Below are 25,873 nucleotides of genomic sequence, written 5' to 3' on the forward strand. Positions count from 1 at the left end.
TGGTTTCTCCCCAAATGTTTGGTAATTTTCTGATTGTGTGCTCATCTTTTTATTTGAAATTATGCTAGACTACTGTTAAGTATTTCAAGTGCTTGCACAGCCTGCTTCTGTGAGGAAATCTGGCGCTAAGCTTTTAATTAGCCAATGTTAAAGTACTAAAATAACAATGGAGTAAAGAGTAGCATACACTTTTGGATAGAATAGGCCTGAAGTTAGTATTTTAGGTAAGCATTCTCTATAACCTCCTTTGTGTTACCATGAACACAGAGCATGATGCTCCAAGAAACCAAAGCTAGTTACTACTACCACCTAGAAGGAAATACTTCTGATACTCTCTTTCTGGTGTACAGCATTTCCTATGACCTAGCAATTATGTGCCTACACTTAACATCCTGGTGCACATGTATACCAGGAGCTGTAAACATAAAGATTCCTAACAGTACTCTTTATAAGGAGGAGAAACTGGGCATGATCATTACCTAGCAGTAGATGGATACATAAATCACATACATTAATATAATTAAAGACTAAAATTAGTTAAGATATAGGAACTCTTTTTAGCCATACTAAAAACAACGTTTAATAAACAAAGTCAAAGAACATTACATTTAAATGAAAACAAAACACCAAAATTATAGTTTTAGAATACATTCTTAGATATTAAAATGTGTAACAAGGGAATGATAGGGTTTACCATCTAAGGAGGAAGAAGGGGGCTTCTGACATATTCATGTTCAATTTTAACCTAGGAGTTGGGTGCAACTGTGTATTATCCTTTCAAGTGTATACCTGTTTTATGTTATTCTGGATGTATGATGCATTTTACCATAAGACAACAGGTAAGATTCAGCAGATGCTCAGGCTGTAACCTTGCAACCAACCATATTCTCTCATGCTTTTTCTCCTTATAGCTGTAATATTAATTTTCTCACAGTTCTGGAAATGTTCAAGATCAAGGCGCCAGCATGGTTGGTTACTAGCAGAAGCTCTCTTCCTATGCTGCAGATGGACTTCTTCCCAATGTATCTACACATGCCAGTGAGGAAGCGCTCTGGTATTTCTTCTTATAAGGACAGTAATCCTATTAGATCAGGGCCCCATCCTTATGATTTCATTCAACCTTAGTCACTTCTGTAGAGGTCCCATTTTCAAATACAGCTACATTGAGAAATTAGGGCTTCAATGTATAAATTTTGAGGAGACACAATCCATTAACACCTACCTAAATCTAGATTACTAAGACTGTCAACATCCTGATCCTGTACATGTACACAGTTTTCTCATTCCAAAGATGGACTATTTCCCTGGAAGAAGAAATGTATGACCTCAGAGAGGTAACTTAGGAGCTCAAGGAGAATGTATTCCTCTGGGAAGAAAAGGCCAAAGGCCAAACACCTCGGCAGAGACGACTTAAGAGTTGCTTAAGAGTTTCAGACTGCAGGCTCCAGTTTTTGCTAAGAAACTTAAGTTCCCAACTGCCTATGGGACATAGGAGAAACTGAAATGTAGTGAAGAGGTAGCTTATATCTAGGATCTCTGTATTTCCTTATACTTGTGAACTACAAAATACATTTTCCCATGATCAGAATTGCAGGAGAGCCGACCAAATTTTAAACCATAAGCAGCTGAGCTCGTAAGTAATGAATGGTACAGACTGACTTTACGTAGATCATTTCAGTCTTTCAATTTCTTGTCAATCAGAAGCGAAACAACTCTAGTGTGGAAATCTTTACAGACAACTTAATAGTTTTTGTGTGCGTGTATGGGTTTCTGTTAATCTGTTTATAAAATGTCTAGAGAAAAAAATGCTTTCTTGTGTTAAAAAAGACTTTCAAATTAACCAATGAAAGAAAATATGAGAAATCAATTGTAATCAACTAACCTTCTTCTGTTGCGTGCAGGTGTGTTGCATCGTTCCCCTGAGAAGTGATGTTGACTTGGTCGAACTGAAGGGGGCTGCCTATTTGATGTCATCTCCCATGGTCGCATTGGTGGTGAGGGAGCTGGTGATGCTGATGTATAATCAAAGACTGAATGAGAAAGGCGCTGTCGCTTGGGACTTGGACTATCTTCACTCTGCTAAAGCAACAAAAATCAATCAATTAAGATTTTCTATCCCTGTATAAGCATGTGTTAAGTATATTACACCTAAGTGTGGGGGGGAGGGGGGAGGAATACTATCAACCCAAAACTATATACCTTAAAAGAAAAAGATGATGAGAGGAAGAGGGAGATGCAAAGTAAACAATACCAAATGAGAAGTGATTTCTTATCAATCATCATAAAATTCATCATCAGGTAAGAACATAGTACCAAATAGGGTAACATGCAACGGTATGGTATTTGACTGTCTCCTTAAAACCTAATCTAACTGAGAAATTCCACTATGCTTTCCCATCAGTTAATACTCTTTTTGGCATCAATTCTCAGCAAAGATCTATTTAGAATGGGGTAGGCCGCTGATTTGATTCTAATTTTTTTTAAAGATTTATTTATTTATGCATACAAGAGCTGGGGTAGAGGCCAGAGGTGCAAGGTGTACATGAGAGGGTTCAGCAGAGACAAAATGTGGAACAGAATAGGTGGATCTACTGAAATACTCTGCTGAGGGGAGCATCGGGCAAGACAGGAGGAGAGATCTGCTGCACCATGTGGCTCAACTCCCTGGCCAGGGACTGAACTTGTGCTGTGCTGCAGTGACTGCAGATAGCTTCATAGTGCTGTGACTTAACCCTTTGTGCCACCGGGGAGGCCCTGATTTGATTCTAAATCACACTCTTCTATCTCCTATTTCTATTGCTTAAGGTCATTACAATTATTTTGTTTAATAAAGCTTACAAGGATAAAATGATCAGTATGTAATAGACAGTCAACTAGTTTAGATCATCAGTTCTAGACTAATTAGAATGACATAACATTTGGGAAAGACATGGAGTTTCAGAAAGATTACAGGAGTGGTGGATAATTCTGTACCTATTATAGATTGAGGGATAACTCAAATTTTCAAGGGTTAAATCTTGCTTCCAAGATATGAAATTGGTAGGGATCACTTAGTAGAATTACTAACTTTAAGTCTCTATGGATCCACAACACATATTTATTTATTTATTTAAAGATTTATTTATATAAGCACTGGGTACAGTCAGAAGAGCAGGAGGGTGATAGAGTTCACCAGAGACAGAGAGGGGAGCAGAACAGGCAGACTGATGAAGTACAATGCTGAGGGGAGCAGCAGGCCTGGCAGGAGAGGTCTGCGCGCCATGTGGGACCTTCACCAGCGGCCGGGGATCGAATCGGCGCTGCAGAAGCTGCAGGCAGCTGCGCAGCCCAGCGCTCAAACGTTGTGCCACTGGGGAGGCCCCACAACACAACACATATTTAAAGACAGGAAAATATTAAAAAGTTTACTATAATGCAACAAGGTTTCATCACATTCCTCAACTGTAATATTCTAAGGAAAAACTCTCAAGAAAGAAAAATCCCCAGTTTCCAGAAAAGGAAGAAGTAACCTACAAAGAAACACCAACTAGATTAGCATTAAATTTCCCACAGAAAAACAAAAGATCCTAAAAGTGTTGTGAGGGAAAATAACATTAAATCTAGAATTTTATACTCTAACCAAACCATTAATCTAGTGTGAGGATAAAAAACAAAGACCTTGCCAGATATATAAAGATTCAAAGTTGCTTTTCATACATCCTTTCAGAAAATTTTACTTGGTTTTATAAGAATGTCTCTCCCTCTTGAAAAGATAGAAATATAGTTACACATTTTAAGTATAAATGATACAAGAAAAAACAAACAGTAGAAATCAGTAGTGTGATGAATCAAAATCCCAGATGACAAAATCCCAGTCTAGTTAAGTCTGGGAAGTACTCAGTCCAGGTTAGGTTAGAATAAGTCATCAGAGGACTCTTGAGAAAAATACCTTAAATACTGTGGTTTTAAACAGTACAATCAAGACCTTGGAAGTTCTTAATAAAAGTTAAGCACATAGCTCTTTTGTCATAAGAAATACAGCAGGTTTTGGGAAAAAAAGAAGGGAATGGAGGCATCACACTCCCAGACTTCTAACTATACTACAAAGCCATAATCATCAAAACTGCATGGTACTGGAACAAGAACAGACACACCGAACAATGGAGCTGAATAGAAAATCCAGAAATAAACCCACAGACTTATGGTCAACTAATATTTGACAAAGAAGCAAAGAATATGCACTGGAGCAAAGAAAGTTTGTTCAATAAATGGTGCTGGGAAAACTGGGTCGATACATGCAAAAGAATGAAGCTTGACTACTACCTCATACCATGCACAAACAACAGCTCAAAATGGATTAAAGAACTAGACATAGGACCTGAAACCATAAAATATATAGAAGGAAATACAGGCGAAACACTACATGACATGCACATCAAAGACATCTTTACAGACACATCACCCAAAGCCGTGATAGTAAAGGCAAAGATAAACAGCTGGGAGTACATCAAATTAAAGCGCTTCTGCACAGCAAAAGAGACAATAACCAAAACAAAGAGAAACCCCACCGACTGGGAGAACATTTTTGCACATAACACTAATGATAAAGGATTGATCACAAAAATCTACAAAGAGCTGACGAGACTCAACAAAAACAAAGAAAATAATCCAGTCAAAAAATGGGCAGAAGAGCTAAAAAGAAACTTAACTTCTCCAAAGAGGAAATGCAAATGGCCAACAGGTATATGAAAAAATGTTCAACATCACTTGTAATCAGGGAAATGTAAATCAAAACTACCATGAGATACCACCTTACACCAGTGAGAATGGCACATATTAAAAAAACTAGCAACAACAAATGTTGGTGAGGTTGTGGAGAAAAAGGAACTCTCCTACATTGTTGTTGGGAGTACAAACTGATCCAACCATATGGAGAGCTGTGTGGAGATTTTTTGACCTACTAAACATAGAGCTTCCATATGATCCAGCAATTCCACTCCTAGGTATTTACCCACCCAAATGACACAGAAACATTAATTCCAAAGGACACCTAAACCCCTATGTTTATAGCAGCACTATTTACAATAGCTAAGCTATGGAAGCAACCCAAATGCCCAAAAACAGATGACTGGATCAAGAAGATGTGTCACATATACACCATGGAATATTATACTCAGCAATCAAAAAAGATAAACACATGCAGTTTGCAGCAACATGGATGGAGCTAGAAGAGATTATGTTCAGCGAAATAAGTCAGAAAGAAAAAGAAAAATACTGGATGGTCTCACTCATAGCAGGAATTTAGAAAACCTAAATAAGGGACCAGGAAAAAGACTAATTAATACAAAGTGAAAATCAAAATCAACAAGCAACTATAAACCAGAGATACACTATGGGGCGGGGGAGAGGAGGGAGAAGAGGGATTAGGGTCATAATTTGCGGGGGGGATTGTATGGGGAATATAACCACAATGAGAATGCATACATTGTGCAAAAATGAAAAATGATGTAAGAATTATATAAAATAGCAGGGTTTTTTTTTTTAAAAGATTTATTTATTTATACAAGAACCGGGGTACAGGCCAGATGTGCGGGAGGGTGAGAGGATTCACCAGAGATAGAGCAGGGAACAAAACAGGCAGATGGACGAAATACACTGCTGAGGGGAGCACGGGGCGAGACAGGAGAGGTCTGCCGCGCCACGTGGGACCTTCAACGGCAGGATGGGATTGAACTGGCACTGCAGAGACTTTTGACAGCTTCACAGCACAGTGCTCAACTGCCTGTGCCATCAGTGGAGGCCCCAGGTTTGTTTTTTGATGCCCCCAGGACAGAAGATAAGACCTTATCACTGAGACCAACAAAAGGGATCCAATTAACATACAATCACTAAGAAAATATGTCCACTCTATCTGGAGGAGCACTCAGAGACCCAAGAATTTATTTTTTTTAAAGGTTTACTTATTTATACAAGAACTGGGGTACAGACCAGACGTGCGGGAGGGTGAGAGGATTTACCAGAAACAGAGGGAGCAGAATAGGCAGATGGACCAGAAACAGTGTTGAGGGGAGCAGCAGGCCAGACAGGAGAGGTTTGCTGCACCATGTGGGTATCTCCCTGGCTGGCCGGGATTCAAACCCACGCTGCAGAGGCTATGGACAGTTTCACAGAGCTGCCCTCAACACCCTGTGACACCAGGGAGTCCCAGACCCAAGAATTTAAACTGCAAGTTAATTCCTTATACCAAAATCGTAGTTAAAATTTTTCATTACCTGCCATTGTCTAAACTTAACACATGTCTTTTAAAGTTTAGAAAATAATATGAAAGCTGATCTAGAACTAAGCTACCATAAGATCTTCTGACAGAAGTAAGAGCAGAACAGAATCTGGAAGACACATTACCTAGGTCAAGTAGTTCTCAAACTTTTGTTATCTATCAGAAACCTCAAGTTGCTGGGCCCACTCCCAGTTTCTGATTCAGAAAATTTGAATCAGGGCCCAGAATTTGCATTTCTAACATGATCTCAGGTGATGTTTGCTACATTTTGGGGGCCAGTGAACTAAGAAATAAGAGACTCTCAGGCAAAGTCCCTGAGGATAAGCGCACAGTAACAGAAAAATTTACATTTTTTTGAATCCTCAGACAGGTAAATCTCTTTCTCTCCTTGTTGACTCAGTGCCAGTGACTGACTTTAGAAAGTATCAAACACTGATGACTTAAATTCAAAAGGTGTTGATTCAAATTAGTACAAGTATTAGTTCTTTACCTACAGAATATCATATAGATATGACAGCACAGAATACTGGTGCAGATTTAGGGATCAAGAGGTCTGAAGAAATGAAGGGAATATCTGAAGAAAACCAGCTAGCTAGCTTATATATTTAGTATTACTCATCTGATAAAATGAGTACAGGATTACAGACAAAATGAGTACAGTGACTACACTGTATTAACACCAAATCATCTGTAACCAAACCATTATTATAAGTGAAAACACTCTGGAGACATAAGAATGCACTTCATAATTCCAAAAGAAGAAACATAATAAATACTATGAAACACACACATATATGTGTACAGTCTATATGTACACACACACACACACACACAAAAAAAAAACATGTCTAGCTCAATCAGAAGTCTTGGAGATAATGGGAGATGCAGTGCCAGACAAATTTCCCCCAAGCAGAAACAGGTTACAAATTCTAGATAAAAACTGGTGATAGAAATGACTCTGACTTCAGCAACCACTCATGAAGCCCAGAGACTTCTTACTCAAAGGAGGAAAAGGCAACTAGAGTGGGAAGAGAGAATAAACTCTTCAGTAACTTAACCTGGTCCTCTCTCCAATCAACACTGAGAAGACTACACTCCATCTCAGTCTCACACATAAATAAGCACAGCATGACTTATTTACAAGTCCCCAATTCATCCTTAAACTCCCAAACTTTCTCTACTTGCCTTAATGGCAAAACATGACATCTCTCATCCCCCAATCAAGAAAAAAAAACCTCAAATTCAAAACTGGTCCAGGGAAAGAAAATACTCACTGAATTCTGCTTACACAGATGTGAAAAAAAGAAAACAGATGTGAAAGCACTTAGGAAATTAACAACTACATAAAGCAACTTGCTAATAAAGAATAACCACCAAAGATTCCTCAACCTACTAAAGATAGAGCTTCCATATGATCCAGCAATTCCACTCCTAGGTATTTACCCAAAGGACACAGAAACATCAATTCCAAAGAGCACCTGCACCCCTATGTTTATAGCAGCACAATTTACAATAGCTAAGTTTTGGAAACAACCCAAATGCCCAAAAACAGATGACTGGATCAAGAAGATGTGGTACATATACACAATGGAATATTACTCAGCATTCAAAAAAGATAAATACATGCAATTTGCAGCAACAAGGATGGAGCTGGAAGGGATCAAGTTCAGTGAAATAAGCCAGAAAGAAAAAGAAAAATACCGGATGGTCTCACTCATAACAGGAATCTAGAAAACCTAAATAAGGGACAAGGAAAAAGAATAACTATAAGAAAGAAAAAATCAAAATCAACAAACAACTATGAACCAGAGACATACTTGTTGGGGGGAGGGGTGGGGAAAGAAGGGATTGGGGTCAAAATCAGGGGGTTGCAACTGTATGGTGAATTAAAAAAAGAAAAAAAAAAAAAGAATAACCACCAAGACAAATCTTTGTTTTGCAAAGGAAGGATATAAAGAGGAGACAGAAAGAAGTTAATAATTTTATCTTTGAATTACTAAATAAAGCAGAAAATAATCTGTACAGAGCTCATAATTCACTACAAAATGAAGTCTTTGTTCAAACTATATTGAGATCTATTTAAATGTGTTTGTATTAGTGAAGAGGAACTGAAGATAATTCAGTGAATATACTGCCTTTGGACTACATTATGGATACAGTACTACACACTTCACCTAATTCACACAAGACTAGTATACAGTTCTGTTATTTCTCAAGTCAAAAGATTTCAGGATAAAATCCATATTCATAGCCAGTCTCACATTATGTTCTCCTAGGATGTTAATGTTACTTATAAAGGATGGGAAAGAAAATTTTGAATATTGTGTTTTCAAAAGTAATTAAGTGTACATTAAAAAGAATCAGAACTTGGCTTTTTTTATACCTTCTTGTTTTTTCACAATAAGGTCAAAGGAAAATAACAGCTTTGTATGTAGAGTGCTTGAGAAGAGAGTCTCCTGATATAACTTATCAGAATTCTATCATAGTGAATCTTGTGAAAACATTATGTTACTAACATCACTGGCCCTAATTCCTAGTCCAGCAATGTCTTCCTAAGTGCAGGGAGAATACATGCCTAATTTTGAATAACATTATTAATAACCTCAAGTTCTTTTTTAATTGCACAAAATGACATTGGTTCACAAAAACTGGTTCACCTTGATGCTAAATTGCAATGTTTTCAATGCTACAGTTAGCTCTACCATAGCACTAAATTGTATACATCATAAATCTGTAGCTATAATTTTAGGCTATAAACATAGATCAACAAAAACCAGAAAACCACTAAAAATAGAAAAGATAGTAAAAACAACCGAAAAATCATGAGACCCCTCTGGGATACCCAGGTGGAGCTGCTTTGCAGACAGCTGAAGTTCAGACAATAGATGTGGAGATTTAGGAGTCTGGAGCATCTATAGAGAGATGGTAGGTTAAGAAAGCTGTAGTCAAAGCCAATGTTGCTCCAGATAATTTATGCAATGAAAAAGAGGCCCAAAAGCGAACCCTGAGAAACTCCAACATTTTGTTAATTAGCTGATGAGAGGAGAGCGAAGTGGGTGGTGGAAACAAGAGAAAGGAAGGTAATTTCAAGGATTTAACTGAGGTCATGGCTGGAAAACATTAGTGAGTTTAAAAACATTGAGCTCACTGACAAAAAGCTCTTTCTTTATATAACATAATTTAGTATCTATTATGGTATAACTCCCCTTACAACAATTTTCAAAAAAGTTATTTTCCTGCTTTTGTTTAAAATAATTTTCATATGATTTTAAGGGTAACTAAATTTCTAAAAACCAAAGAACTCTGGTATATCTTTCTTGGAATTTTTATTGTCTATAAATTTGCTGGAAAATAGATATTTTTACAAGAATTAGTCTCTTTCAGAAAGGTAGTATTATATCTTTATGTGTATAAGTTGTAAAAATTTCAATCACTGATGGAAGAACACAATGGACTATGATGAAGGTTCACAAGTGCTGTGATGGTGGGAGAATTATTAGGACTACAGCTGAGGGGAGAAATCAAATATTGTCCAAAAATAAACCATGATGTAAAAAAATTAAAAATAGATAAATTAAAAAAATTATCAACAAGTTAAAAAGATTTCAATCACCTAATTAACCAGTAAATTAGTTATCACATAGCTGTCATTCTCTCTCTCTCTCTCTCTCTCTCTCTCTCTCTCTCTCTCTCTCTCTCGCACACACCCCTCTGAAATCAAGGGTAGTGTCCAACATGAAATTCAAGTTCCCTACAATGCCCCTGATTATTTTATAAAAGCATACTATCTTGAATCACAATCACTGATGCCAGTTGGTAGTACTGAAACTGCTAATTTTCAAACTAAGAAGAGGCTGACATCAAGAGATACTTAAGTGTAGTCAGGTGGGTGATGAAACTATTCTCTATCTTGATTGTGGTGGTGGTTACACATCTTTATGCGTTTATCAAAACTCACAGAACTGTACACTGAAAGGGTAAATTTTACTATAAGATAATTACACCTTTAAATAAAAAAAGTAAAGGAGGCATTTTTAACGTTAGACTTATTTTTATAAAGATGCAATGCAAACCTATACCCTTCTGTAAGAAAACCCTAAGCAATCAATACACAAAGCCATCACTTTCACAGAAACATTAAAATGCCAACTAAATTTACACCGGGAAACACATACAAGAATGAATATCCATAGCAATTTTATGTGTAAGAATAGTAAAAAGCTGAAAACTACCCAAACACCCATCAAAAAAAAAAAAAAAAAAAAGATAAAATACAGTATAGTCATACACAGGGAATATTAAAAGCAGGGAAATGAACCAGCTACACACTCACATGCATTGATATGGATGAACCTCAAAATGGCAAAAATATACAAAGTTTGATCCCATACTTTTAAAAATTAAGTTCAGAAATGAATGAACAGTTTAGCACTGAGATATACTGCATATGGTACAACTACACATTAAAGTAAAAGGATACTTGACACAAAATTCAGCTATTTACTCAAGCTGCAGGTATGGGGCACAGAAGATGCATATAAAATGTAAAGTCAGGGCCTCCCTGGTGGTGCAAGGAGTTAAGCACCGCACTATGAAGCAATCTGCAGCCTCTGCAGCACAAGTTCAAGCCCCGGTCGGCCAGGGAGCAACCCACATGGTGCAGCATGTTTCAGTAATCTGCCTGTTCTGTTCCCCATTCTGTCTTTGGTGGATCCTCTCACCCCCTGCACCTCTGCCCTGTGCCCCAGCTCTTGTATGCATAAATAAATTAATCTTAAAAAAAAATAAAATGTAAAGTCATGCGGAGGCTTCAAAAGTATTGGCAATGGTTGATGTCTTAAGTTGGATGGTGATTTTTCTTTTAAAGTGTATGTATGTCTGCTTTATACTTTATAATCTGCAATATGAAATACCTCAAACTTACAAAATTTTTTTAAAAATGCAAGGTTTGAAACACTTGAGTAGGAGTAATCCAAAATGAAATAAGTCAAGAAGGTGCAAAGTGTGAAAGGTTAATGACAAAATTGACAGTAAAGATGACAAAAGAGCTCAAAAATGGGATGAACTTTTTGTTCTAAGATTATTGATGCCTGGAAACAAGGATGCAGGAGGGTCCTGGGCCCATTAAGTATCCAAGAGAATGTCAAAACATTGTCCTCTGACCACTTACAAGCCCCATACCCAATCCCATGCCTGGAGTGGGAAATAATCATTTCTATACCCCTAGAGAAGGCTGCAGAGTAAATGATGTCCTCAGAAAAAGAGACCAGTTTCAGTTAAGATAACAAAGCATAAGGGGTGCTTCAAGAAAAAAATGAAAGAGGTAGGTGAGTGTTTAAAATGCAACTATTACAAAGGAAAGGAAAAGCAGAAATAGGGAAGGAAGATGTTAGGGGGAAAGCCAAAAGAAAGAAAAAATAACTCATAAAGGGACTAACTTAGTGAGGATAGGAGATGGCTAGGTAGGTTCTCTTTCATGTGGTTACTAACTGTTGCAAGGATGAGAACCTTAACAGGAACTAAGAAATCACACCCAATTTTGATATTACAGTTAGTTGAAGGTTTTTTACAGTATTGTAAAGGGGAAAGAATAAGGATCTATTTTACTTCATGCAGAAAAGTGAAAGGACAGTAAATGAGCAAAGAAAATCTCCTCCTTTTGGAAGCAAAGTACACAGATAGCCGTGATCTAAAATTAGAGAAAAGTAAGATTAAGATAAATTAGAATAATAAAAATTTAGCAATACCTCATACCTCTCTGCATTCTCAAATAAAAATGGCTCTAGCCTTTTTTGTTTTATTTCCAATATCTACTGCATTTGACAGCTATTTGGAATTTGCAGTTATTATCAAGCTCATGCCTAAAGACTGAAAAGAAGTACAAATAACACAGAAAAGTATCAAGTAGCTGTTTACTTGTGGCAGCATGAAGGTCCCAAGCCAATTTCTTGCTTTGACATTAGTCTACTACTAAATATCAAGTCATTGTAGATTTATGACATATTTCAAGCGGTGGTCAATATGCCATTCAATTAAATACACCTATGTCTCAACTGCACTGTGTTGACAGAACTGTACCTGTTCTGATCTAAAGGTGGTATGACATAGCTAACAAGATATATACCAAAAACTGGATTTGAGCGTTTGCTCTGCCAACAGCTAGATATGTAATGGGTTATAATTGCAGTCAGTGAGCTTTTCTGAACTTGTCTCTACGTTAGAAAACCATGAGTGACATTTATTGTGAGGGTTATAAACAAAAGAGCAGAGAACCTGACACAAATTCCAAGGAATATCCGATTAAAAAGTCCTGTGTCACCTACACAACTCTTTCAGAAACCCCAAATCTTCCATTTAATGTATCACAAGCATTTCTCTTTCAGAGATAGTGCCAAGTCCCAATCTATTACAAAAAACAAGCAGGCTCTATTTAAACATCCTAACCTTGATTAGTAATTCGTATTATTCAGGCTTATATATATACATGTCCAAATATAATACCTTGGCCACAATCCTACCATCCTACCAATTCTGTATTGTAGTTTCCTTTGTAGTAATCTTCCATTACTAAAACATGCTTCTCTAGGAGTAATGAATAAAAAATTTAGTAGCCATTTACATGAGCACATCCTAGGAATCTTATTAATAACTTAATGATCCTTTCAATTTATATCTTATTTTCATTTTATATGTAACAAAATTTTAAGTCACATTTACCCACAGGTGTCAAAAGTTACAGAATGTAAGTAACCATGTTTTCTGTCTGAAATAAGCATTACTATCAACTCTGAGCATTGAGCAAATAAGTAATGATGACTTTAAAAATACATCCTTCCATTTTCCTTTCCTACACGATTTCACATATTCTGTATCTTCTACTTTTCTACACAACTTGGCCTATGAGAACAAGTGCTTAAGACCAAAAGAAAATAATAAACAGCAACTCAAGAAGACAAACATTCTTCAGAAAAGCTGACTAAAAAGTTAAGAAGTCCCCTAAGAAGATAGTGAGAATTCTGGTTCAAGCCTACCTAGAAACAACCTAAAATGTATCTGTGACTTTTTGCCCTAGGTAGGGAAAGGGTAAATATATAAGAACCTGGAAGAAAGCTTTGAAGTGGGCATCCTCTTGAACGGTAGTATTCTGATCACTTGGGAGAAGAGGGAACAGGCTCTGAAGTCTCACCCTTTCACAAATCACCTTGTTAGGATGGCCAGGTAGAGGTGCTGAATTGGCCCCGGGAGATATCTGAGAAAAAGAGGGAGAAGAAAAGGATAGTTCATGGCTAGCTGCACCAATGTGGAGAATCATGCCTATGAAGGACAGTCTGGATTTTCTAGGTATTTGATGATTTTGTCAGCAGATACTGGAAAAAATAAAAAATTAATCTTAAACATCAAAACAAATATAAGGATGGCAAATGTTGCCTCTAGTAAGGGATCATTCTTACAAAATCTTTTATGATAAAACTGCATTGCTTAAGAATGCAAAGTCCTCCCTGTGTTTTCCATATTTGTTTTGCCAATATCAATTCTGAAATCCTAAAGGATAAGACTTTATATTAAGAAAACCTGAGGTAAAAATCACATATTTTAAGTACAGAAAGAATGGTGTCTGCCTAGACTCAGATTAGTATTTTTTTGCTTTCTATTTTTTAGCTAGCTTTCCAAATGATCATGCAAAGGAAGGCAAGAGATTTCAGAACATTTGTGACAAAACTCCTGTAGTAATCACAAGCATAAAAAAACAAGACTCTGACTGGAGGGATCACAAATCCAGTCAACACAAACCTGCTGACCTTCCTAAAAAAATACAGTATCATAGCCCCAAAGTAAATGTCTGGTATGTTTTAAATGTTTGACTTAATTGTGGGTTAATCCCCTTAAACTCATACATAAATATACTTAATCTGTAGCATTTCTAATCAAGGACATCAAGGGCATTACTTGTTGTCCTGTGCTGTTGAGTAAAATGCCCCTGGGGGTTAATGTCTGTGGACCTGGTGGTCCATACAATGAAGATCAAACATGTGCGATAAGGTTATTGTTTTCAGTTGCACTGCCTCATTCATTCCCTTATATATAAAAGTCTAGTATGTCACAAGTACTAAACCAAGAGGTATGGATTCCTGCCTTCAAGAAGTATATGCTATTAAAAAAAAAAAAGAAGAAAGAAAAGCAAATCACCTTACAATATAAGAGTATCATCTTTCTATGATAATGGTAGGCTCTGGATGCTAAAGATAAATAACTGACAATAGACAGCACTATAACCAGGAAATTGCAAAATGTTCAGCACAGCTGGCAAGTAAGGAAACAGCAAAAAGGGAAAGATCATTAAGTGGCAAATTAATTATATTAATAATCCCACCGCAGTAATCTTTCTTAGTTGCTTTATAAATTGTTTCTGGCTTGCTATGTGTCTGAAAAACAGGATAACCATACCTGTTGGTAAGAGCAAATTACTTCCAAAACCATTCTAAGAATAAAAACAAAACACCTGAGGGTACACAAAATGTTTTGGGCATGAGCTAAAGCTTATTTCTGTGCTAGGAACATAACCAAGCTAATATCCTTTACCATTATGCTAAAGTAAGAATTGCTGAATCAAGGACTATTTACTGATTGTCTGCATCAAGCAAAGAGTTCCACAGGAAAGAAGATGAATTACGGAATGGCCCTCAAAGAGCTTATTGTAAAAAAAATAAAAACAAAAATAGATACAAGCTGCTGCCCCCAGATGTTTTGAGTATCATAATACAGGCAAAAACTACAACAGAGACAGAAACCTTGGGTTTATCAGAGGGCTAAGAAAGATTTCATAGGAAGAAGTGTATTTTGCATTCCTAATTCCTCATTCAATCTAATGCTTTTTTACCACTTTAAAGTAATTCCTCTCTTAACATGGTTTGTTCCTTTACGTAGGCTTCATATTATTTTTTAAATCTTCTTAAACTTACCATTTGCACAGTAAGTACCTCTGATTTCAAGTATATGACACCTAAAACGGTATGACTTGCACTCTTAAAAACTGCTAGCACAAGTAGCTGGCTGGGAGAACAGAAATCAGGGGTCAGTTTTCAGTCATGTAAGTAAAAAACTAGCAAGCCATGCATGCCCTTGTGGTCACAAGTTAAAAATTTCAAGCATATGGGGCCTCCCCAGTGGCGCAGCGGTTGAGCGCTGGGCTACGAAGCTGCCCGGGGCCTCTGCGGCACCGGTTCGATCCCCGGCTGCTCCCTGGCCACTGGAGGAGGGTCCCACATGGTGCGCAGACCTCTCCTGCCGCCAGCTGCTCCCCTCAGCAGTGTACTTCGGTCCTTCTGCCTGCTCTGCTCCCTGCTCTGGCTCTGGTGAATTCTCTCACCCTCCTGCACTTCTGACTGTACCCAGTGCATGTATAAACAAACAAACAAACAAACAAACAAACAAATAAATAAAACATGCCTCTATTAAAAAAAAAAAAGAGTGCTGGGGGACAGTTGACAGCAATAAAGGATATGTCTCTCTCTGTCCCACCAGATTACCTCTCCCATTAAAAAAAAAAAAAAATCCAAGCATATTACTCTCTTACCCATAACATTTCCCACAGGTCAGAGCTCCTTTACCTCTAAAAAGGGGAGGTAAAACAACAAAAAGGGAAAAAGCCATATTCAAATCCTGTACTTACTACAGATCTGGAAGAAAATGATAGATGGGTTTGACTGAAATCAGTGCTTCCACTGGACAACAGAAAAACCACACTATTATTTGTGTGTGTGTTTGAGGGCAGACTTTAAAAAGGACCTCTAAAATTCCCACTTCTGGTGTACATACCCTGTATAATTCATTCCTTTCTAGTGTATAAGTAGGACTATCAACACAGTGCCATGACTAGCATAAATTTTATGACCTAAGTTACACCAAATCCTTCATGGAGGTAAAGGAATTCTGAGATATAATTAAGAGTCCAAGTCAACTGATTTTTAGTTAATCAAAGAGGAGATTATCTTGGGTAAGCCTGAATTAATCACAGCAAGTCTTTAAAAGGCAGCAGCCTAAACTGCTATGTTGTGAAAAGGTATAGAAAAGGGCCACGTGGCAGAGTCACCAGATGAAAGTTAGTATAAGAAAATGGGGACCCCTCAGCCCTACAACCACAAGAACTATATATCTAACAACCAGTAAGCTTTAAAGAGGGTATCAAGTCTTCGATGAAATCACAGCCCCAGCCAGTTAAGACAATGAACCTAACAGCTAAGCAGGACTCTTGATCCATGGAAACTCAAAAGGTAGATCTGCTACATTACTAAATTTGTAATTTGTTACATACAATAGAAAGTGAATACAATGCATATGACTGTAGAAATTATACCACAATCAAGGAAAGTTTCCTCTCCAGAATTTTAGCTGTACTACTTAATCATATAAGATATAAATTGAGACATTTAAAACCTCAATCTGATAATAGCTAACATTATGCTATGAATTCAACTGGACTCTCTGGTCTTTATATACAGCAAGTCAGGATTTACTGAAGAGTCATACACCTCATAAATACAAGGGCCAAAATTTGAATCCAAGTCTACCTGGCTCTAAGGTTTATACTCAACCCACTAAACCATCTTGTAGTTTAAAATTTTTTTAAATCACATTGTACTTTATAATCTAGATGAATTAGTAACAAATGCTCCACGAGGCTGTTTAAAGCTATTTTTTAATGTCTCCGTAAATTATTTGAAATAATTTCCCACTACTTCCCTAATTTGCCCTCAGTTAAAATTACAGAGGTTATACTGTATCTGAAAATTGATACAACTGTATTCTATGCTAACTGTTGAGTATTACAAAGATATGGTAACTTCAGCCTTTTCTGGGATAAAACAGTGATAGAATCTTTATTTAAGAAATTCAATCAGGGGTCCTCCCCGGTGGCGCAGCGGTTGAGCGCTGGCTGCGAAGCTGCCCGCAGCCTCCGCAGCACCGGTTTGATCCCCGGCTGCTGGGTGAGGGTCCCAGGAGCGCAGACCTCTCCTGCGGCCCGCTGCTCCCCTCAGCAGTGTACTTCGTCAGTCTGCCTGTTCTGCTCCCTGCTCTGGTGAATTCTCTCACCCTCCCGCGCTTCTGACTGTACCCAGTGCTTGTATAAATAAATAAATCTTAAAAAAAATTAATCTCTAAAAATTACACGGATTTATTTTTTTTTTAAACTGAGTTGGTTTTCCTTTTTCTCTTTCTTTTTTTTTTATAGAGGCATGCTTTTTATTTATTTATTTGTTTGTTTGTTTTGTTTATACATGCACTGGGTACAGTCAGAAGCACGGGAGGGTGAGAGAATTCACCAGAGCCAGAGCGGGGAGCAGAGCAGGCAGAAGGACCGAGGTACACTGCTGAGGGGAGCAGTGGGCGGCAGGAGAGGTCTGTGCGCCATGTGGGACCCTCCCCCGGAGGCCGGGGAGCAGCCGGGCATTGAACTGGCGCCTCAGAGGCCGCGGGTAGCTTCTCAACCCAGCACTCAACCGCTGCGCCACCGGGGAGGCCCAAAATTACACGGATTTAAAAGACAGACTCCAAATCAGTACAAAACTTTTTATATGTTGAAAAAATGAAGTGCGACTGAGATCTTACAACAAATCATAATTAATTCAAATATTTGCTGAATGTCAAGCATGTGCTAGATACTGTGAATACTATGGGGGGAAAGCCCTTGGCCTCCAAGAGATTCAGACTAGTGAGGAGTAATTCAAAAGGAACTAAGTGAGGATAATAGGGACACCTAACCTAGATAGAGGTGAGGTGGTGGTCACCTTTCTAAAAAAAGGAAATGAGGAGTTTGGGGGTCGGGGAGAGGAAAAAGACTGTTTATGTGGTCCTTCATCTATTGCTCAAATTCTTGCTCATTAATTTACTACACAGAATTCAAGCATTTGCTTGGTCTTCTCCAAATAGGTACTGTCAAACAAGGACTTTAACATTTGCCATATTAATAACTAGACTAGAACTACAGGGTCCAAACATAAATTTATAATCCATACGCTCTCTCTAGAGAAAAATAAAGCAAGTTGTCAGTCAACCAAAATAGAAACAGAAGTGAAAATGGGTATCTTTAACATAGTTATAATACGAAAAATAACCAGCAAACTAGTAAGTAAACCCAGATATTAAGCAACAATCATGGGACCAGCCAAGAACTACCTTTCCAGCAAAATGAATTACAAAAGGGTGGTAGCCTAACAAAATTGGGACAGCAGAGAGAGAATAAAAGATGGAACAGAGTGGAAGTAGAATACAAAGGAATCGACCAATAATTTTTCCATACTGATCAATTATTTCAGAGATTCTTACCTAAGAATTTCTCACCCATTATTTCCCACCCAAAGTGGGTGGGGGAGAGGGAGGCAAAATGAATACGAATACAGAGTAGCTATGTAAAAGCCTTATCCAAAGCTTTTGACAGAAAGACAATAGATCTACACTCTACATTATGACACTAACAGTTACATCTGTCCCTCTCTGTCAAAAATCAGGTTGCTCTTTAAGAGAGCATCCGCTGAGTATCTGCTCAGATTAGTAGTTGTCAACTTAGTTTGGCTATAAAAACAGAATGAGTATATATACTTCACCAAGTACAAAAACACAAACTACTTTCAAGAACCACAAGATACCAGAGGCAGAGGAACCAGAGATCATTTACATCTGTTTCACAGATGAGGGTAAGGTCCACCTGACTGGTCTGTGGCGCAACTTACTCAACCACAGCCTGGAAAGCCTCCCGATTCTCTTAGAAATAATTCTTACAGAAAAATACAGAAATCAACTTAAAACAGAACCCATAATGAGCAGATTTAAGGTTTACTAGGTTTTCAAAAGGTAAAATAAATTGTGCCAACAAATTTTTAAGCTAGCAAGAACTGAAGTGCTACAACTCCCACTTAAAATCCAGTTGTAATTTCATCTGGCACCTATATTTGGTCTAAATTGTTACTTTTATAGAAGTCCTATTACTTTGATTAACCGCATTCTCAATTTCATTTTGATTCCAACTGTTCCTAGAACCCTATTAAATTTTGATTTCATAGAAACCATTAACGACTTTTTCTAAATTTAAGCGTAGTTACCCAGGTTGCTTCCTAAAGGGATTTTGTGGTAATTGTGTTAACAGCACCCAAAAGGAAGGCCCAAAAGATCCAAGAAAAAGCTCACCATTCTAAGGTAGCAAACTATTGTATTTTGAGTTACAGCCATTTAAATTTTCTTACATTGAGTGCACCAATTCCGAGGATGCTAGCAATGACTACATACAAATACTCTTTCCCATTTATGGTGTCAGAATTAGTATACCCAACTTTTACTAATAGCATACAGGATTTCTGCAGCACAAAGAAAAGCGAGGTTCCTTAACAGCCATAGGCCATCCACACAAAAACAAAAACTTTATTTTTCGAGTCCCAATAACTCGAACAACTCCCGGTTCAAAACCAACCTCTCTCATCCTTCAGCCCTGAAAAGAAGAATTTTCATTCCCTGAGAACAAAACACAGCCTGTCCAGAAACCCGCGGCGGCAGGACTCGGGGGAGCAGCCTTCCGGCCGGGTTCCGCGTTCGCCCAGTGACATCATTTCACCCGCGCCGCGGCCCGGAGGGCGGGAGCGAGGGCGGGAGCGAGGGCGGGAGCGAGGGCGGGAGCGAGGGCGGGAGCGAGGGCGGGAGCGAGCGCGAAGCCATCTGCCGGGCGGCGGGCCGGCGCTCCGGGGGGCTGCGCCCACACCTCCCGCCGCTGCCCCGGGAACAAAGAGCGCCGGCAGCCGGCCGCGCCCCGCCGAGCACAGGGCGGCCACACCTCCGCAGCGTCGCTGGGCGCGGCCCCGCAGGTTCCCAACGGCCAGCGGCGCGGCCGGGCCCGCCCTCGCGCGGGCGCCAACGACCAGTACCTGCGAGGGGAGGCTCCGCCCTGCGGGGCTGCTCCCGCGGCTCCTCGCTGGGCCGCTGCCTCCTACTGTGACCGCTCGACCTGCCAGCGGCCAGCTCGCCAGGCCCGCCGTCCCCGGGCCTCCTCACCCCCAGAACCCAGGCTCCGACCGAGGCGCTGTCACGGCGCTTCCTTCCTCCCCGCACCATCACACGGGCCGCACCAGGAAACGTCGAGTGCACGCCCAGAGGTGACAGCAGTCGGCTAACGCCTCGGAGGCGCCATCCTCTCTTCCCCCGCGCCCCAACCGCCCGGGCCTCCGCGCTGTCCCGGACAGCGGCACGAGGGGCCCCGCCCCGCCGCGCCCCGGTGCAGGCGGACGGGCAGCCGCGCCGGCGCACGACCCTCCGCTGCGCGCGCAGGCGACACCCTGCTCGCTGGGCCGCAAAATGAGCGAGCAGGAGGCCCTCCCACTCCTGGGTTCAGGGTCGACCCCCGGCCCGCCCCTCACCGGAACAAACCTAGCAGGCCCAGCACGCGAGACGGGCGAGCGCTCCGCCCCTTTCCCCCAAGGAAAGGGCTCGCGCGCCGAGCCCCCTTTGTTTCCATCCCGCGGGGGAGGGGGCGGGGCTGCGCGCGTCCCGCCGCGCTCGGGCTAGTTCCGGCAACAGAGTCGCCGCGCAGCGCCCCTGCGCAGCCCCGCCCCGCCCGCCCCGCCCGCCGTCGCAAGGCGCTGGCCTGCAGGCGCCTCCCAACTAGTGTGCCGAAGTGGTGGATGTTGGTCCGTACCTCCCACCTGCACAACTCCGCAAACAGTAATCTCACTCAACTCACAATATTTACTCATCTGGTACGAAAGATAGGGACTTTTACTGATATATAGGGTGGTAATCGTCTCACAATGGAACAAGCTGGTTCAAACCTAACTAGTCCACATCTAAGGCTTAATTAAGCCTGGCACTTAATTAAACCTGGTGATGTTGGGAAATGAGACTGGTATTACTACCGAAGCCGACTTGGTTCCTGTCCTAATCACATTCAAGGACTAAAAGTACGAGCGTCCGTAAAATACTAAGATAATTAAATGATATCGGAAGGAAAAGCGTCTTCAAGGACATTATGGAAGCGGGCATTTTTAAGCAGATAGGAATTAAATTATGTCTGAAAGGTTTTCGACTACACTTTAGGGCAGTGGGACAAAATTAAGGGCCAATCAACAACAAAAATCAACCCAGCTTTTATTCCTCGACATCCCAGTCTAGTTGCCACTCTGGACCTCAACTACCTCCAGAAGAAAGTTAAGCAATCAGACTAAAATGATGTTCCAGGCACCTCTGAATCTCTACATATCAGTATCACTATGTGGTAATTAGTTGTATATATTTGTCTCCCATATCAGAATGAGTACTAGACTTAGTTTTGATTTTGTAACCCCAAAGTCCAAACCTACAGTATGAAACTCAACATCAGGTGCTTAGCAACTGCAAAAATCAAAGTTCCAGCAATAACATCACAGGCTTTTGCCATTCCTAGACAAAGAGAAGCTCCAATGAGGTAACGGATCCCTGTGAATACATCTCCTCCAACTCCACACCCATCATGTAGCTCAGTTATCTACCCCTTTCTGCCAACCTTCTAAAGCAGCCAGTTTGGATGACTGCGCCTAACTTGTCCTCCATTCTCCCATTTCCATGATACAGAGTCAAAAGCCCAACCACACTTTCAGATGATTCACTAATCCATTTCTAATCTCTGAATCCCACAGAACCCCCAGTTCACTGTTGTGGATTCACTTAGTATTTACAGATCTTCCCGGAATCCTGAGCTACATTTACTTTCTTTACAGAGTAATATAGACCACCTTGAAACTGATTTTCTTATATACTTGGATATGAGCTATGCAGTGAGAGGGGGAAAGGTACAGAAATCACCACTTGGGAGCTGTCCAATCATAAGAGTCACATTCCTTAAGTGCCGAATATCAAAAGTTAAAAATGGTTACTGTCCTCCAGGGTCCCTAACCCTTAAGCTTATGTAAATCCCCTGGGCTTCAACCAATCCTTTGTGAGGGAGACTCCTTGAGAACCCTTCTCAAATGGTTAAGGTCTTAGCTAATTGAGCTCTAGGGACTTAAACCAAGGAGTCTGTCAAGACATAAACCATAATCCCACATTTGAGATATGTACTGCAATTTATTTTCTTAACCAGAAAAGCTGGTACCCTACTATAAGCACACCACGAATGAATGGGCCCCACAGTGGGCCACTGTGAACTATATGATGTGGCAGGGAGTAAATAACACCAGAGCAGTTGTCAAGCCCAGTCCACCAAAAATTTCATTTGGTGTCAGTTCACAGAGGTGGAAAGTCTTGTGGAGAGGCATCCAGTAAGACTTTCTGCAATGATGGAAATGTTTTATACCTACACCATCCGGCTGGTAGCCATTAGCCACATGTGGGTTACTGAGTACCTGAAAGAGTGCTCGTGCAATCATTGAATTGCCAGGATCAGCTTGAATAGCCACATAGGCTAGGGCACAGCAGAGCACCTGCAGGAAAAGTTTCTTGTGGCAAAAGCTTTTGAGAATGACTCAAGACTTGAAAAAAACAAACATTTATCACACATTTATTAATGACTACCAAAAAATTTCTTCCTAGGTACCCAGGTCATTTAAGACCACTCACCTTTATAATAAAAATATACCAACAATACATTTCTTACCAAATAAGACACTATTAGAATTCCCTCAAATGTGCCTGATCTTTAGGACTGTCTATCCTAATTCATGGGAACAACAACAGATTTTGATAGGGCTGCACTGGATCTAGAGATGAATTTTAGGGAATATTGGTATCTTTACAATATTGAAACTTCTGATAGATAAGCAAGATACATTCTTCTATTTACCTGAGTCATTTTTTTTTTCAGTAATGCTTCAGTTTTCCTCTAGGTTTTATACATTTTTGTCTTTAGGTTTACATATATAATTTTATATATAATTACATATGGTTTATATGTAATTATTTAATGGTTATCTTAATTCTGCTGAGTTTTCTATCCATGGAATCCTGTTGGCAGAAAATAATGACTATTCAATTTCTTTCCAACAGTCCTTTTCTTTGCCTACTTTTACTGCATTGGCTAGGACCTTTAGTACAGTCCTAACTAGATATGGTGAGAGCAGTCATTTTTGTCTTATTCCAAACCTTAAGTGGAAAATTTTCAACATTTCACCATTTAGTATGTTTGCAGGGTTTTTTTTTAAAGATCCCTTTAGCAAATTAAGGGAGTTCTATTTTATTTCCATATTGTTAAAAGTTCATCATAAATGGATGTTTAATTTTATTAACATTTTTTTCATCTATGACATAATCATGATTTTTCTGTTACTATATAAATTACATTGACTGGTTTTGGGATGTTAAACCTATTTTACATTCCCAGTAAAACTATGTCTTGTATTACTTTTATATACTGTTAGACTTGGTTTGCTAATATTTTGTTTCAGATTTTTATATCTGTATTATTAAATGAGGGCTGGTGTTATTTTCCATTTTTGTAATGTCCTTGTCAAATTTTGTTACAAAGGTTATGCTAACCTCAGAAAATGAATTAGGGAATGTTCTCTTTTTGTAATCTCTAGCAGAGTTTCTGTCACAATGGTGTTATGCATTTTTTAAATGTTTGGTAGAATTTGTTGGTTAGCAGCTATGAGTTAAATTTCTTTAGTAGTTATGGATTTCTTATCAGATTTTGTATCTAAGTTCTAACAAAAGAAAAACAGCCATAATCTTAGATCATATGTGAAGATCTCATTCTGAAACTCAATCTCCTAGAAAGCCATTTCCTATTCTTGTGAATTTGAAGAGTACTACTGCCAGAAACACATTTTCAAGCACTGCATAAACAATAATCATAAACAAATTTTACCAAAGTGACAGCTAATAGTCATTGAAACAGTAGTGTATAATTTTGTTCTGTGTTCAACTTGGCATTTCTAGACATCATAGAATATCTAAATAATGGTTATTCGAAGGACCTTTAAATAAAAAAGATGACTATGAGGCTATATGCTTTCTTGCCCCTTTACATACTTTTATCATAAAACCGTACAGTAGTAAATGTCTGTTTCCTCTATTAAACTGTATGTTCCTATAGGGCAGGTTCCATTTCTCCTTCCTTTGTACACACACCACTTACTTCCATATTAGAAGAGTGATGGCTGGTACAGAATGCACAAAACAGGAAATAAGAGCATCTCCTATTTTAAGATGTTAAAAGGAATGATGAAAGAGCTGCAGATAAAGAATCACGTGTTCAGATGCTGAAGAACCATGCACACAAAGGAAAAATATCAGGGGTAAAAAAATGCTATACATTTCTAGGTCCTGCCAAAGGTGTTTGAGTACAGAATGGCCCTCCCACCGGAAGTTCATGTCCCCCATGCCCCCCACCCCCAAACATTGTCAGGAATGCGGCTCATCCACTGCCAAGTTTACTGAACTCTAGCCTCACTCCAACCGGAGCACTACTGCTAAGTTAGTGGCCTCTACTCAGTGTTCAAATACAACAATCATTTGCCTTGCAAATGTGTATTTACTCGACTCTGCTGCCTATTAGTGAACTCCTTCAAGCCCAGGACTAGGTCTCACTGATTCTGGGAAGGGGTAGAGCACAAGACAAGTGCTCAATAAGTCGTTTAATTCAGATATGTAAATACTTCACAGCCGGTAAATTCCTAAGGAAAACTGCGTACACACACGAAAAAGAGTGGGTAGTGCAAGAGAGTAACAAAGAGATAAAAAATAATTGCAAAATTTCCTAAAGCTAGTTTGTTCTTTCCTTAAACATTTTTCTTCTTTCACCAAAATCAGATAAAAGGACCTAAATAAGGTGAAGTTTACACAGGGGAAAAGTCTAGCACTATTCAAGCTAAATTGTATCTTAAAGTATAACGAAGACTTCATCTAAGGCAAAACAATAAATATAAATCCTTTCACCTGTAAGTATTACCAACCTGTCAGAGTAGAAAGTTGATCAACAGCCATGAGCGGTAGCTGCTAAAGACCAGAAAGGGGCAGCAAAGGCACATCAAAACCCAAGTTAACTTAAGTCCACAGGCTTGGAATGCCAAGAGTGATCAGACTGCTGTTTCTACAGTGCAAGTGAGATGACAAGGACTGAACCATGGCAGTGAGAATGACAGGGAAGAAAGCTCTTAGGGCAGTGAAGGTGGGAATGAGGCTAAAGCAGACCCAGGGTGAAAAGTCATCGATGAGCTAAGAAGGAGTTCAAGAGGGAAGATGAATAAACCTAAGTGTTAAAATAAGTCATCAGATATAGAAAAACAGAGGTCTAAACTAAGTTAAAAGTGCAGAGGCAAGAATGCAAATAAAACATGTACTGCACGAAACAGCGTATTTAATCTGTGGAGTAAGGTATGCCTGTAGGAGGTGACTCTGAGGCATGGCCTGACTTTACACGAACCCTTTGAAGCAGAGATTTTTAAAGGCTCCTTATCCACTCTGGCCTGAAAACAGTGATCTTGAGTGCAATTCTAGCTGCTTTTACTCTCATTCTAAATTGCTCCAGCAGCTTAGTCTCCAGGCAAATCATATTCTGATGCTGTAATTTATCACATTCAACTGGACAGCCACAGGCAGAGTTGAACAAATACAGATCTAGGTTATTCATTTGAACAAAGCCTATTCTTTTGTTTTAGAGATGAA

General features: G+C 39.3%; 1 protein-coding gene across 2 annotated transcripts in view; it reads right to left on the minus strand.

Annotated features, from left to right (window-relative positions):
• Positions 1 to 25,873, minus strand: part of RNF38 (ring finger protein 38) — a gene marked incomplete at both ends in the record, with an annotated part of 106,303 nt that overhangs the window by 21,100 nt on the left and 59,330 nt on the right. The window contains 2 exons of one of the 2 annotated variants that reach the window (XM_084239187.1): positions 1,883 to 2,076; positions 13,356 to 13,505. In XM_084239187.1, the coding sequence (XP_084095313.1) occupies positions 1,883 to 2,076; positions 13,356 to 13,505 (344 nt within the window). Of the gene's footprint in view, positions 1 to 1,882; positions 2,077 to 13,355; positions 13,506 to 25,873 lie in introns of those variants that run through there. The other variant, XM_084239188.1, reaches the window with a different exon arrangement.

This window comes from Talpa europaea, assembly GCF_964194135.1.
Source record: "Talpa europaea genome assembly, chromosome: 7".
NCBI lineage: Eukaryota > Metazoa > Chordata > Mammalia > Eulipotyphla > Talpidae > Talpa > Talpa europaea.